Below are 13,874 nucleotides of genomic sequence, written 5' to 3' on the forward strand. Positions count from 1 at the left end.
TAAATCTGGTCCATTCCAAAGGAAACTGCAGGGACTTATTTTCTGTTTGGGATCTTCATATATTAGCTGAAAGCAAAATGACAGCTTGCACCTCTGACCCTGCTTGGATCTGTCATCTGCACTTTGTCCAGCAACTGCAGCGTTGGAGCCAAGCCATCTTCCCGGTGCCTCTCTTGGTGCGAGGTGCTGCAGTCATCCAACCTTTGGATCAAGCCCTAGATTTCCAGTCCTTTGACACGACTAACCCACTGTAGTAGACCTCACCTCAAGCAAGGGCTTAATTGATCTCCTGAGTGCAAAGGGCTGCTTGATTAGAAGAAAAAATTCTTGAGAAGCTCTGCTAAACAGTGTCAGCCTGTGCTGCTGCCTTTGTAATCCAGTGTCTGTCTGTCTGCCTCCACTGGAAGTCCCTGAGAAAACTACATCTCCCAGCAATTTCATCTGCAAAGCCTCTGTCAGCTCTTCTTCCCATGAGAGGTTTCAGGCAAAGCTCTGGACAAGCCCTGACACCTTTTCTTCCTAGGAGAGCCTTTCCAGCACGAGGTCTCTTGCCTGCCAGCCCCGCTGCTCGGCTGCTGTGCTCTGGCCTGGAACCTGCGCGTCTGAGATTTCTTTCCAAGTGTTTTTCAGGTTGTCCTTACGAGATCTATTGTGGTGTTTTCCTGTTTACTTCTGCAGCCCTCTGTTGTATTTAAGCAGCATAGTTAAGTCAGGAAATTCTACACCTAATACGCAGCAATTTCCCTTCGCTGACCCAGTTGCCTGCAGCGCTTTGTGAAATAGCTGCACTTCAGCACTCGGCATGTTGCATCTGTGCTGCCTGTCGCAATCGCACAGCATAACGTGAGCGGTTTTATCGCAGAGGAGAGGCAAACCTTCCCTGCCTTTTTGTTAAACCATCCGTGGAGGCCTAACGGGCAGGCTCCGATGAGCCTTGCTGCAGCACTGCAAGGCATTGCCGGCGCTGGAGCAGGAGGCAAGAGGAGCACATGCTGTGCTCTCCTCCTCTGCCCGCACCAGGAGCTGCTGCCCCATCCTCCTCCTCACCTTCACCTTAGAGCCTCTGCCCTTTGCACTGGCACATGTTGGGTTCTGCCACTCTGCTGTGAGAGGGTCACCTTTGGCAGAGGACTGGGGCCGGGGAGCCACGACGGTTTTACTTTAAACTGGTGTGCCGAGGCTTGCCAAGGCTCGGTGGTGTGATGGGAGGAGGATCTGGAAGGAAACATGAGTGTGTACTCTTGGGCTCTGCCTCCACCTGCAGAGAAAATCAAATTGTTTTCATAGGAGTGTTGCCTGAAGACTTTGAGCCCCTCTTTTTGCTAACCCTTCACTGTGGCTAATGCCCATTTTAAAAAATAAAAGATGTAAATTTAACATTTCAAAAGCTAACTAATATCCAGTATTCTACCCTTAAAAGCTTTTCACGATCAAGATTAGAATCATCAGTCCATCTTGATGGTTTTAATATGTGGTCGAGAAGTTACCCGTCTTACGCTGGCATCAAGTTATGTCATTCCCCATAATTTTTCTCTTGGTTTTTTTTAGCCTTGCTGTTCATAATTTCCTTTCCAAGTGTTTCTTTATTTGAAATGCCATTTATATTTTGTTGCCTTTTTTTTTTCCAGCACATCTTACATCTTTGTTTTTGTTTTGTTTTTAATCTTATTTCTGGCGTTTTCCATCGCTCTGTGGCCATGATTGTGGATGTGTTTTGGTTTTTGCCTGCCTTGCTGTTCTCTCGCTGCACTCCCTAGATCCCTGTTGCACAGTCCTCTGTCATGGATGACATTGAGGAGTGGCTCAGTACCGACTTGGTGAGACTCTTTATGTTTTCATTTTTCACATGGGCAATAGCACTTGTACAGATAACTTTCAATGCATTGCTGAGTTACTGGGACTTCTCGTAACGGGAGGCAGTGAAACTTCCGAATCATATAGCTTATTTCCCTTTGAGGGGAATATCGAAGCAGGAGGAGATAGCGTTGTGTTCAGCAATTCAATCAAAACATTTTTTTCTGAGTTGTTTTATTTTCACTTCTCCATGTTAACGTCACAGAACAACATGCATTCCAGAAATCCTGTGTTTCTGGTCTCCGTATAGGAAAGCGTTTAAACCTGTGCTGAAGTTTACCTGTGTTGTCCACCAGACTTAGAGCACATGTTTAAAGCTGCGTTGGCTTTGACAGGATCTAAGTACATTCTTATGCTGAGGCATGCTTTTAAGAGATGCTGGATCAGGGCTTAGATTCCTTTCAAATCAAGATGTCTTTGCTAAATTGGCAAGCAATCTTGACATGTTTCATAGTAGTAACAATAAAGTTATAACAGTCTCTCTTCAATGTTTATAACTTTCAGTTTCTCCTAAATGATTATTGTCTGGTAATTATTAAACAAACAAACAAAAGACAGAGAACTAAAAGTAGCTTTTCCTTCAGTCTGGAGTTTGTTTTGCTGTACCAATACACATTTGGCTTCAGCAGTGGTACAGCTAGTACACATTTATTCCGATCTCTTTTTTTAATGTAAGCATCTGACTCAAATTAACCAAGTGCATTTTGGGGACGGGTGGTGGGTTGCGTTTCAGACTGTTCTTTTAAACATGGTTTTAGTGAACTGAACTGTTTCCTTGTGGTCACCGTATCCGTAAGGACTGTCTCCTTCCATTACTTCTTATGACTTCAGATATTGTCCCTAGATAACTCCCTGCTCCTTAAGGTCTCCCCAAGCCCCTTTTGCCTGCCCAGCTCCTGGCTGGGAGCTGCGGGGTTCAGGCTCCCCGGCTCTGGCAGCAATGCTGCAGGCACGCTCCGGCACGTCAGCCCTCCACTCCAGCACCAGAGGAGCTGACTATACCAAAAGGAAGAAAATGCTCCTGCTCTCCAAAGCCGCCTGAAGTGCTTAAACAGATTCTGGGTTTCAGTGTTTGAGTTTGGCAGACTGACTGGCTGTCTTTGAAATGTCACTGCTTTTCAGCTGCAGGTAGTTTTTTCAGGCCACAGTTCAGGCAGTCATTTTCAAATTTAATTACAAACTGGCCTCATTTTGTTAAAGAATACAGTAAATGTAGCATGTCCGCTCTGCTTAAACAATAAACTTTTGTCTTTGCCATTTAAATTAATTTAGCAGGAGAGAAGATCTTATGGAGAGATATCAAGGTAGCTCTGCACATCTGTTATCCCCTAGATAGTCTTGCTCAAAAAGAGCAAAGCAGAGAGTGCTGTGTAAATGCCTGAGTAAGCCTGGGGATCGCATGCGCTGCAGCCGTTGACTGTACCGGCTTCCCTTCTCCCGGGTACCTGGGTCCCCCTGCGACCGTACGTGGGCGCAGCATAGAGATGCCCTCTGAGAAAGTTTGGACTGGATTTTTGGTTTTCACTCTGGGTTCCCCCCCTTCCTTTTTTTTGTTAATGGTTCGTATCAGTTTTCTGCTTCCCAGCTGAGGAAGTTAAGGATTAGGTTAGCTAGTCATTATTTATGTCCTTACACTTTTTGGGGTACATTGGAACAAACAGTACCTCTGCATGTGAAGCAGTGGCTGCTGTGTGTACCTTTGGAAACCTTTATGCAGTAGAAAGCTAGTAGATGTTAGGTTGCTTTTAATGTTCAGGCATTAAAAACCTTTGTGAGGCAAATTAGTATGTTCCCACTCTCCTGGTAGAGAAGCCAGGGTATGGAAAAATACTTTTCTTTTTCAAAGCAGGTTCAACATGAGGTTTTCAAGTAGTATTTTTGTCCATCTGTAACATGCTGATAGATTCACAAGGAAGTCACATCCTTGGACTTTTAGTTTCCTTATTAAAGTGCTGTTGGAAAACTCTCATGTTGAAATGCACACAGCTGGTGGAAATGCACTGACCCCCTGGCATCCCAGCCTTTGTATCTCATGGACAGATGCTGACTGCCCATCAGTATCCTTCATCCAGCCTACCCTAGTCTTGTCTTTGTACAGCGTGGACACTAGGAAAGCTGCTATATTTTTGTATGAAATCTAAAATGAACTCCCACAGAAGGAACGTTGGCCCCAAACTGTTCTGTGGCATGTGTCCTTTGTCGGCTAAAAGTGCATTTTATTTGAAGACACAATGCAAACCGCAGTCCTGACTTTTTAAAGGACAGTGTGGCAGAAAAGATGGCATCTTGTACAGTGTTTGTGTGACTCATACAGCTCAGTTTTTGACCAGGCCTACTGTCTGAGTGGAAACAGCGCTGGACTGCCATTGAGGTCCAATGGGGGAAGTTTAGCTATCCACCAGCAATCTTCAGAAGCATCTCTAGTGCTCGTCCTCTTGCTCTGCAGCGCAGTGAAATGTCAGTCACCATTGGACTCCCCATGTAGGAGCCATGCGACTTCCCCAGGTCGCCCTGCTCAAATAGTTAGCATGTGGAAACAAGTGGTGGAAACTGTCCAGTTGCATTAAACGTGTGTAGAAGATGATAGTGAAGGTGAAGCGCTGCCTGTGTGTTCACACGCCCTTTTGTTCCAATTGCAGAAAGGAGACGAACTGGAAGAAGGAGTGACCAGTGAAGGTAAGCAGAGATGCCTGTGGCTATGAGCCGTTCTCAGGTTAGTGCACAGACTGAATTATTTGCTTTGATCCCTGCTGAGATGCTGACTTCTCCCAGCCTGATGTTCCCCAGCAAATGCTTCTGCACTCGGAAAGGCAGGAGGAGAGCATTTCAGAGCAAAAAGTTCGTATTTATGGTGTGAGGAGTGTCCCCGGCTGTAAGTGCTTTCCTGCCATCTTGTGTGGCTGTACACTGTGTTTGTGCCAGCAGGAATATGTCCCCAAGTTGCTCAGTCCTTTGGAATGATGTTTCCCTGCTTCTGTTGCAGCCAATGGAGTAGTGTGGGTTTGATTTCCTCTGCTGCCTGAGCTAGGGTGTCTCAAAGGACGCCTGTACCCTTTTCTGAGGAAATTGGGCTGTACAAGTATGTGTGCCTGTGAACACAGCCCGACGGGACGCCAGGTGCTGGAATTTCAGACCCTGCTAACCTCTGTCCCTGGGGTTAAACATACAGCTCCAGCTCTTACCTGTCTTCCTTCTTTTTTTTGCATTGCAGAATTTGACAAATTTTTAGAAGAGCGAGCCAAGGCGGCGGAGATGGTTCCCAATCTGCCATCCCCTCCCCTGGAAGCCCCCACCCCTCCGACAAATCCTTCCAGCAGGAAAAAGCAAGAGCGCTCGGAGGATGCCCTCTTTGCACTGTGAAGATTGCTCTTAGCCGCCCTCCCACCCCTGTGCTCTGCAGACGAATGTCGCTGTATGGCCACTTCGTCCTCTCACACTACTTGGCTAACAATGACCCCCTCCCCCCCGATTTCATAGATTGCTTCTTCTTCTCCCCCTCCCCAAACAATCCACCCCCATGAGCTGACTCTTTCTATTTAAGTCCAACACTATTCCTGCCAGACCACAATTCTCCAGCACTCGCTTAATCCTCTCCTTCCTATCCCAGCTGCACAAAACCAGCTCTTGATGCTGAAAACCCCTTTAGAATGCATGAGTACATCACACTGTGTTGAAACAAAAGCCCAGAGGGGAGAGAGCAGCCTTGCCCTTCAATTTATGTAGGGATCATCCTCTTCTGTAGGCAGGTCCTGCCAAGTAGACTGCTCTGTCGATCAGCATGTAATTGACTGAGCTGGAATGTTCAGGAGGAGTGTGTCTTTATTTTTAGATAAAATGTTAATGTATTGGCTTTCGTGTTGGATTCGACAGCAAGGAACAACTGTTCCCCTTTCAACATGTGTTTCACAAGTTAAAATCCTTTACTCTCCCACTCACAAATCTCCCGGTACCATATGGTGGTCGCTTTTCCCCACTTTGTGCGGCATTTCATATTCTAAATCTCACAGGGTATTTTTTTCCTTGTGTTTTATCTGGGCTTGCTCTAATTTGAAAGCAGTCTGTTGGCCATGTCCAGTAGCTCTTGCAGTTGACGAGAATGAAAAACGCTGAGCTAAATGGATGCTGTAACGTTAGTGTATGAAGCATTTTGCTCTTTGGGAGAGCATTCTCACATGAGGATTTTTTCTAGTGTGTTTGCCTTTTAAAATAGCTAGGTTATTTTTTCCTTACCTTAGATTCCTTCTTCAGTGACTGTAGAGCTCTGCATTTGTCTCAACTGTTGTAAATAACATCCATGCAGATGGATGGGACTTGCTCATGGACTGGGTGTGAACTGAGGTTCCTGGATTCCGTGCCATGCCTGGTAGGATAGACATGCTGGTTCTTGGTGGTAGGTATGAGAAAAAGAGGCAAATCTCACAGTCTTGTACACAAATGCTGAGGGAGATGGTTACCCGTGGAGGGATTAGCCGTGCCTGCTTGTGCTGGAGGTGAAACTCCATATTTCTTTCTAGGTTTGGGCCTGAGAAAATGTTGGATGATTGTGGCCATGCTATTTGTAATTTTTGAGTGTCCTTCTTTTGCTACCTCTGCACCTTTATTAACTCCCAGCTCCTACGGGGCTGCAGTCTCCCTCCCGTCTGCGCAAACAAGCATATTCCCTTGCTTGCCAGAGGCATGGCCGAGAGTGCTGCTCTTCCTGGAGCTGCCAGAAGGGATTCCAGCATGTGTGCCTGCCTTGCTGGACTGACAAGCAGAGCTGGAGCAGGCAGCTCCAGCCATCGCTGCATCCCCCAGCATGTTCCTTGGTAGGAAGCCAGTGGTGCAAGATGGCAGGATCAAAGAGAGAGCTGAACGCTGTGCGGCAGGGAGAATCTCCTGTCCTGACAGAAGGCAACTTTATCAGATGAACACCCATGCAGGCAGCAGCGCTCCAGCCCTCTTCCTCGCGGCGCTCATTGTCTTAAGCAACCAGCCACTTTGTTCTGACTTGGCATGTCTGAGCTTCCCGGGATGCTGATGTGTGTCAAGCTCTCTCAGAAGTTGTTCTAGACGAAGAAGCTGTGCTATAAACAGCTGATGTGAAAGTGATAGAAGCTTTTATCTGAGCATAGTTCTTTCAGCTCGTAACATACTCTCTAGGGTACGCCACACTTTGGTAGGTTGTGACACTTAAAACCTTTTACCAAATGGCCCGATTGCAGCACTGATGGTCTTTTGAGAGTGGTCACGTTAATCTTCAGAGGGAAACCTTGTTTGGTGCAGGATTTTCAGGCCGTCCCAGGTCAGAAGTCACTCTCTGCTGTCCCTGCTCATCCTCTCCTCTGTCCTGCCCTGCCTGCATCCTCTTCCAGGATCCCTCCATATGTAGCTGGGCCCAGGCAAGGCTGCCCTGCCACTCCCCCGACACTGACTTGGCACCTTGTCACTGCTCCGTAGCTCACTGCTCCCTATCAGCTCTGCGCTGTGCAGAAGGTAGCATGGCTTGCAAGTGGATGGGGAAGATCAGCGTAAGGATGGAGATAGCTTGGTGGTCAAGCTGCCTCTTCTCCCCACTTGCTGGCCCTCTCCCTAGTTGAAGCCCTTCTGTGCAGGTCTGCAGAGGGTTGCTCTCCATTTCATCTTCTCTGAGGCTAATGGAAAGTGTCAGGACAGTCTGCCTTGGTTGCATGTATGCACTGCTGCTCTCGCCCACTGCTCTTGCTGTTTAACACAAGGTGAGCCCAATGCTCAGATCCTGGCTGCCAGACACCCCTCTGCCAGCTCCTGCCAGACCCTGCATTGCTGCAACACGTCAGATGTGGCCACCAGCTCCCAGAAACCTGAGGAAACTTCTGTTGTGACGCTGATTTGATTTCAGACAGTGTCTGGTGATTGCCTGAGCAGTCTTGCCAGCAAAGAATGAATTGTTGGTATTCCTGTCAATGCAAAAAGCTCTGTGGGTGTTTTAAGTGTGTATTTTCTCTGCTAAATCCTTGAAACACATTGACCCTGTAAATGGCCACATCAGGTGATTCTAAGCATGTTAATCCAGCTTCCCTGCCAAGCCGGAGGAGATAATCGCATTGCTCAAGCATGGGGACATTGTCAGATGATGCTGATTAGCAAGGATATCACCAGCGCTGTCACCGAGCCGCCCTACAGAGTCCCATTGCTGCGGATTTGCTGGCCCTTCTTCCCCCACCCCTAAGCAAAAAGTGGGCTGGGGTGTGGGGTGTTGCTGTTAACCCTTATTCTTTCTGTCACGCTAAACCTGTCCTGGGACTTCCAAGTTGTTGCTTTAGAGAGAATCTGATCCCTTTCTGGAAGATCTTGCAGAGCTGTCAGTGACTGCTCCCTCTGACTGGGAAGGAAAAGAGATGAAACAAGAAGGCTGGGGCTGAGGGGAGATGAGCAGCACGTGTTGGCACCACTCAGGGGACTCTCTTCTGTGCTTGCAACCTCAGGCACTCCGTGGTCTCCACTGACGCCCCACATTATCCGCTGCAGAGCAAGGGCACTGTTTGCAGGGGGTGGCGAGTGCCGTCAGCACAAGCGGTGGCTTTGCTGGAAGTAGGGCAGTGCTCAGGAGATGCTGTCCTTGGGAGGTGTGTGCTCAGCCTGGGGTGAATGGTTAAACATCCTTTTGGTGGGACCCTTGATGGGTCTGGTAAAAGTGCAGCCCCTGCGGTGAGTTGAATTTGGAGCCCAAATCCACCAGACCTGGCTCTCCCAGGCTGAGCACGCAGGGGCTGGAAGCACCAAAGGGGACAGAGCGTGCGGCAGAACTGGCTGTTTAGCCCAAACCTTCTGTAACACATGTAAGAGCTTCCCTAGAGCTTCCCTAATGTCCTGTATCAGGATCTCTCATCTTCCCTGTCCTCTTGTGGTCTGCAGAAAACCTGAGCGGTGGAAACTGTTTGGGGGAAAGGGAAGGGGAGTTTCATTACAGAAGACTGACATCTCCATTTATTCTTCCTTCGCTTTCACTCTAAGTGCTTCCTCTGTGCAAGTGGGCAGAGGACTTGCGTGGATCTGACGCTTGCGAGAAGAGGAATGGAGCTGCAGCCTGATCCGCTTTCCATAAGAACTAACATCCCAACGCTTTCTAGGCATATTAGGAATCACAGCTCAACACTCAATGACACTAAATTATTATTGGGGTCCTTTGTAAGTTCTAATCATACCCTATTCTAGGTTAAAATATTTATTTTGTCAATATATTTTCTTTCCAGTGTGTTTTTTAACCTCTTCTGTTAACTCTTCGTATGCTGAGATGTAAGAAATGAATTGTTTCTATTTAAATACATCCTTTCGGGTTTTTTAATTGTCATGTGTAGATTTCAGCTGCATCTTTGGCAGGTGTAATAGATAACAATGTGCTGTACAGACATTTAGGGTGTTTAGTATGTAGGTAAGGCTCACAGGAGAATTGCTCATAAAAACGTAGCATGGTGTCTCTTAAAGGGAAAAGCATAAATGCAGAGACGGGTCCTTACCGGGACCCTCACGTAGCCTCCAACATACCTTTCCCCTTCCAACTATCACAGCCTCCGTCTCTGAAATGGGATCAAATCAGCTCTGCTATTTCCAGGGCTGTTTTTACACCTCCAAGCTGAAGAAGGATTTTAGTGGGGGGTTCCGTTCGTTTGACTTTATTCGGCTTTTTTTTTTTTTTAATGGGATACATTGGCTGTTTCCACTTTTAAATGGAGGACTCTGCAGAGCTGGCTGTGGTGGCGAGATGTTTCCCTCCAGTGGTGGAAGAACAGATCCGGGTGGTGGTTTCAGACCCAGGGCAGGGGTGATGGTCCCCCTCCGTAAGCTGCCACAGGAGTTGGGCCCACACTCCCCCAGCACGCTGGCCAACGCAGCCTGTTCCTGTTCCTCTCTATTCAATGCTCTCCTGACCAAGAGAGCAAACACAGGAGCATTTGCAGCAGTCTTGTTCATCCGATGAGTTGTCAGGTCTCTTGCAGCTGCTGGGAATCCTGTGGAGTGGAACTGCTTGTGCTATCTCCATCCCCAGGCCAGCCTCATCCAGCTCAGTCATTGTTTACCTCCTGAACGCTAACCGCAAGGCTTACGGAGCCTACCCTGGAAAAAAAAACAGCTCAGGACAGTTATTTTTATGGAAATAATGAAGCAGGCAATCAGTGAGTGGATTTATAGCCTTCTTGGAGGTAACCCTTTGGCTGCTGGGGGCACCCACCCGCCCTTGCCCACCAGCAGAGGAGAGGAGGCAGGAATCCTCTTGCCAGGCGCCCAGAGGCGTTGCTGGTGCCCATGCAGCACCTTCCACTCACCCCTTCCAAGCCGCAGCCTCGGGAGCAGGCTGCACCCACCTGCTGCAGCCCCAGGCTGCCAGCCCCAGGCTCCCCAGCCCTGCCCCAGGCACCGATGGCAGATTGCTCCTCCATCCCGGAGAGAGGCGAGGTTGCGTTTCGCCGAGAGCTGGCTGGCTTTCGAGCGGCGCCGAGGTCCGGCGCTGGTTCTCTTTAGCCCATGGCAAACCTGTGGCAAACTTCCCACCCTGCTCTGTGTTTTTATGAGTACGAACTCCTTATTCTGTACATGTTATTATGAGCTATTGTTAACCCTACAAATGTAACCTGTGTAATAGCTTCTCTGTATATTACAGCTGTAGGCTTTCCAGATAAAAGTGGATAATATTTATTTACTGAAGATATTGGATATTTTTTTGTTTGGGAATGGGGTAGGGGGAGAAGGGGGACATAACTGTTTAAAGAGATTGACTATGTAAAGAGAAACAAAATACACAAAAAGCAAAGAAACCCAACACTAAAATGTTGCTGTATTCACGTAGAAGTGTTTACGTTAAGGACAATACAACTGTATTAATCTGCCATTGTTTAACTTGCTCCAGAAATCATCTCTACTTTGGTTCCTGCATGTGAGATACTCCAATAAATACACTACTAGTGTGACCCAGAGGATGGTATCTGTCTGTCTCTCAGGTGGTGTCTCGCTCTGCTTCACTGCCCGGCCTGAGCACACGGTACGAGCGAGCACAGGAGACGCGCTCGGTCTGCAGCTGCCATTGTGTGCCCATCAGATGTCAAAACACGACGCAGGTTTTTGGGAATCCTCGGTTTCCTGCAAATGACAGAGGCCTGGGTATTCTCACCAGGAGAAGGGTTGTCCCCAGTGGAAGATGCTCTTTGTGTCTTTCCGTGGGTCTTGCTGTGTACGGGCAGCGTGTTGCCACTGCTGGAAAATTCTTTACCCACTCAATCTTTGGCACGTCTTTTGTGCTGACAGCAGGTAGGCACAGGGGTGACAGCTTTGGTGCTTGGTGGGAGGAGAAGGAGGAGCAGCCATCTAGGAACCCTGGAGAAGTGACATGGCATTACTTGGCAAAAAATGAACCAGTTTGTCAGAATGGTGCCCTCCGTCTTGCACGTGGAGATCAAAACGAATGGTCTGTGGTTTAAAAGCTGCTTTGGGTAAGGGGTGTGTGTGGAACAGCTTGAAAGATGGGTTTCCCCTCCTTGTAGCTGCAGATTAGCATGCATTACATCCAGCTCTGCCCCGGCTTGTTTACCGTCACGCTGATCATGTGCCTGACTTTGTGTGGGATATATTCGGGTAGGTTCATGGCCTGGCTCTGTTGAGAAAGGTGCGGAGCTGCCACTGCCCTGACAGAGCAGAAATCGCACAAAAAGCACTGGGTCATAAATTTCCAGCACCGTGCAGGGGGAAGGCTGCCAGAGCGGGGGTCTGCTGCCTTCCAGGGGTACAGCATCCTGTCCTCTGCCGCCTCGCGGTTGTGTGTGAGGCAAAGATCCCTCTAACCCCAAATTCTTACTGTCTCCACCAGGGGCCAAAGTGGGTGCAAGAGCGTAAGAGCAGGACAAGCATGCGGGGTCATTTCGCACATGTGCCCCTCCAGCTGCTGCTGACACCTGACTCCCCAGACGAAGCATGGCTTCCCTGGGGTTGTGAACACTGATGGGCTGCTTGTCTCCAAACCTACCCGGGCTCCCGCAGAGACCGTGTGAGCTCCCAGCACGGGCTGGGGGCTTCCACAGATCACTGCCCTCCACCGCGGGCTGCAGAGCCCAGTATGGGCTGAGCCTCGGCTGTGGTATGTGTGGCTGCTTTTCAGCGTTGGGCACCGAGTTTGGATCCGGGTGTGAATGGGAAGTGACCACACGTGCATTTGCCTTTCCCATTTCACCTCGGGGCAAACAAACCCTGAGCAGGGGCTGTATGGCACGCTGGAGTGCCGCCGGGCCTGGCTGTGTGTTTACCCAAGCCATAGCTCAGGAAGGGATAGTTGACAGAGCAGAATTACAGGTAGTGAAGGAGAGAAGAGGCTTTGAATCTGTTTGCAACACGTATTAATGATTAATGCCATGCTCTGCCAAAGTAAAACAAACTCTGGAGCGCGAGGGATGCTGCGGGCCGGGAGTGGGGCATGTCAGCAAAGTCCTGGGCGGGCAGGGCTGCTTTCAGCACAGAGGGAAGGTGTGCTGGCAGGCACAAACATCCGGGGGCTCAGCTTTTTGGGGAGCCCACCCAGCCAAGCGAGGGGGTAGCAGGATGAGGGATGCTCCTTTGCAGGGTGCCAGGGGCTGCCGCATTTGAGCTCTGCAGCTGAAGCACAGCACGTCCCAGAGCCTGGCACTGTCGCCCGTGCGGCTCGGGGCAATGCTCCACGCCGCCGGCGAGCCCTACGCAGCCACCCGAGCCCGCCGCAGCCGCGTGAGCCTGCCCAGCCGGCTCAGCGGCCAGAGCCCAACCGTCTTGGGGCTGGTTTGTTTTCTGTCTCATCCCTGCGGTTTCCTCCCAGCCTGCGCTCAGGAAAACGTCTCAGCGACTCTGGAGCAACCACGTGGCCCTGCTGCCATCCCCGCAGGACCGACATGATGTAATCGCGGGCCCTGAGCCGTGATGCAGAATCACTCCACTCCAGGCCGCCGCGCTTATTGGCTGCGTGGCCCTGGTCCTACAGGCGGGGTTTTCCCTACCTCGCAACCAAGCTTACCCCGGGGAGCCCCACCCCGCGTGGCATCCATTGGCCTCCAAACCCATCCCACGGAGCTGCCGGGGTGCTTAATTCTTCCCCCTTGCACAGAGGATGCTGCTTGTTTGCTTTGGTTCCCCAGAGCAGGGGAAAGCAGCGCGTGTGGGTCCCCCGGGTGCACATCCCCTCTGGCTCGGGGGGAGGCTTGAGGTCGGGGAAGAGGCCCCACAAAATGCAGCTTTGCCCGCAGCTTGTGCAAAAATGAAGCTGTGCTTATGCGTGTGATTTTCCCCCCTCCATGTGTCGTGGGGAAGGCTGTGTCCTGGGTCTCCCGTGGGTTATTAAAGGTGTGTGACCCTCACGTTCACACGAGGCTGCTCTAAAGCCTCCTGGGGCCATGGCACATCCATCTCCCCTGGAAAACCTGCCCTCCTGCATCACGCAGACTGCTGCAAGGGCTTTCCTGAGGAAACCTGCTGCCACCACAGAGCCCGGCTTCTCCCCAGTGATCTGAATAAAAAAGTGGGGTGCAATGCATGGCCTCCCTGAGGCGCCCATGGCAGGTTATGGATCTCCTGAGGGTTTTTCTTTAGCAGCATTTGCTGTGGGCAAAGAGATGTCCCAGCAGCTGTCAGTGGCCTGTGTGCGGGTGACGCTGCCTCAGCCATCAGTGTGGAGCTGAGCCAGGACTCCCTGGGCTTGTCCCCAGCTCGGGCACAGGTTAATGTCCCCAGCTTGAGGAGGCTCAAGTGGGGGTGAGGGTGCAGAGGGACTGACTGGCGGGGCTGCACACCCACAGCTCTGCCACCCACCACGTGTACGCACGGTGTGCTCTGCGTGGTCCCTGAAGAGCTCCGTGTCACACCGGGGTGCGCTGTGCCACGCAGGGTTCCCCATATTGCACAGGGGTGCCCGCTGTGCTGGTGAGGGGAGGTTTTTATGGTGCAGTCAGGTTTAATTAATTCACAGGTAGCCTCAGATCGAGCTCGGTGTTTCTTTTCCTAAATTATTCCCAGCAGTAAGACAAACCACGCAGTGCTGCAGGGCATAG

General features: G+C 50.1%; 1 protein-coding gene across 3 annotated transcripts in view; it reads left to right on the forward strand.

The window, feature by feature from the left end:
* The window catches only part of TOM1L2 (target of myb1 like 2 membrane trafficking protein), a 54,981-nt gene extending 49,279 nt beyond the window's left edge, over positions 1-5,702 (forward strand). For 2 of the 3 annotated variants that reach the window (XM_054843716.1, XM_054843718.1), the window contains 3 exons: positions 1,758-1,817; positions 4,494-4,530; positions 5,066-5,702. In XM_054843716.1, the coding sequence (XP_054699691.1) occupies positions 1,758-1,817; positions 4,494-4,530; positions 5,066-5,214 (246 nt within the window). In that variant the 3' untranslated portion in view covers positions 5,215-5,702. The remainder of the gene's footprint in view (positions 1-1,757; positions 1,818-4,493; positions 4,531-5,065) is intronic. The other variant, XM_054843719.1, reaches the window with a different exon arrangement.
* The last annotated feature ends 8,172 nt before the right edge of the window (positions 5,703-13,874 follow it).

The sequence above is a fragment of the Grus americana genome, chromosome 15 (genome assembly GCF_028858705.1).
Source record: "Grus americana isolate bGruAme1 chromosome 15, bGruAme1.mat, whole genome shotgun sequence".
In the NCBI taxonomy this organism is placed as follows: domain Eukaryota; kingdom Metazoa; phylum Chordata; class Aves; order Gruiformes; family Gruidae; genus Grus; species Grus americana.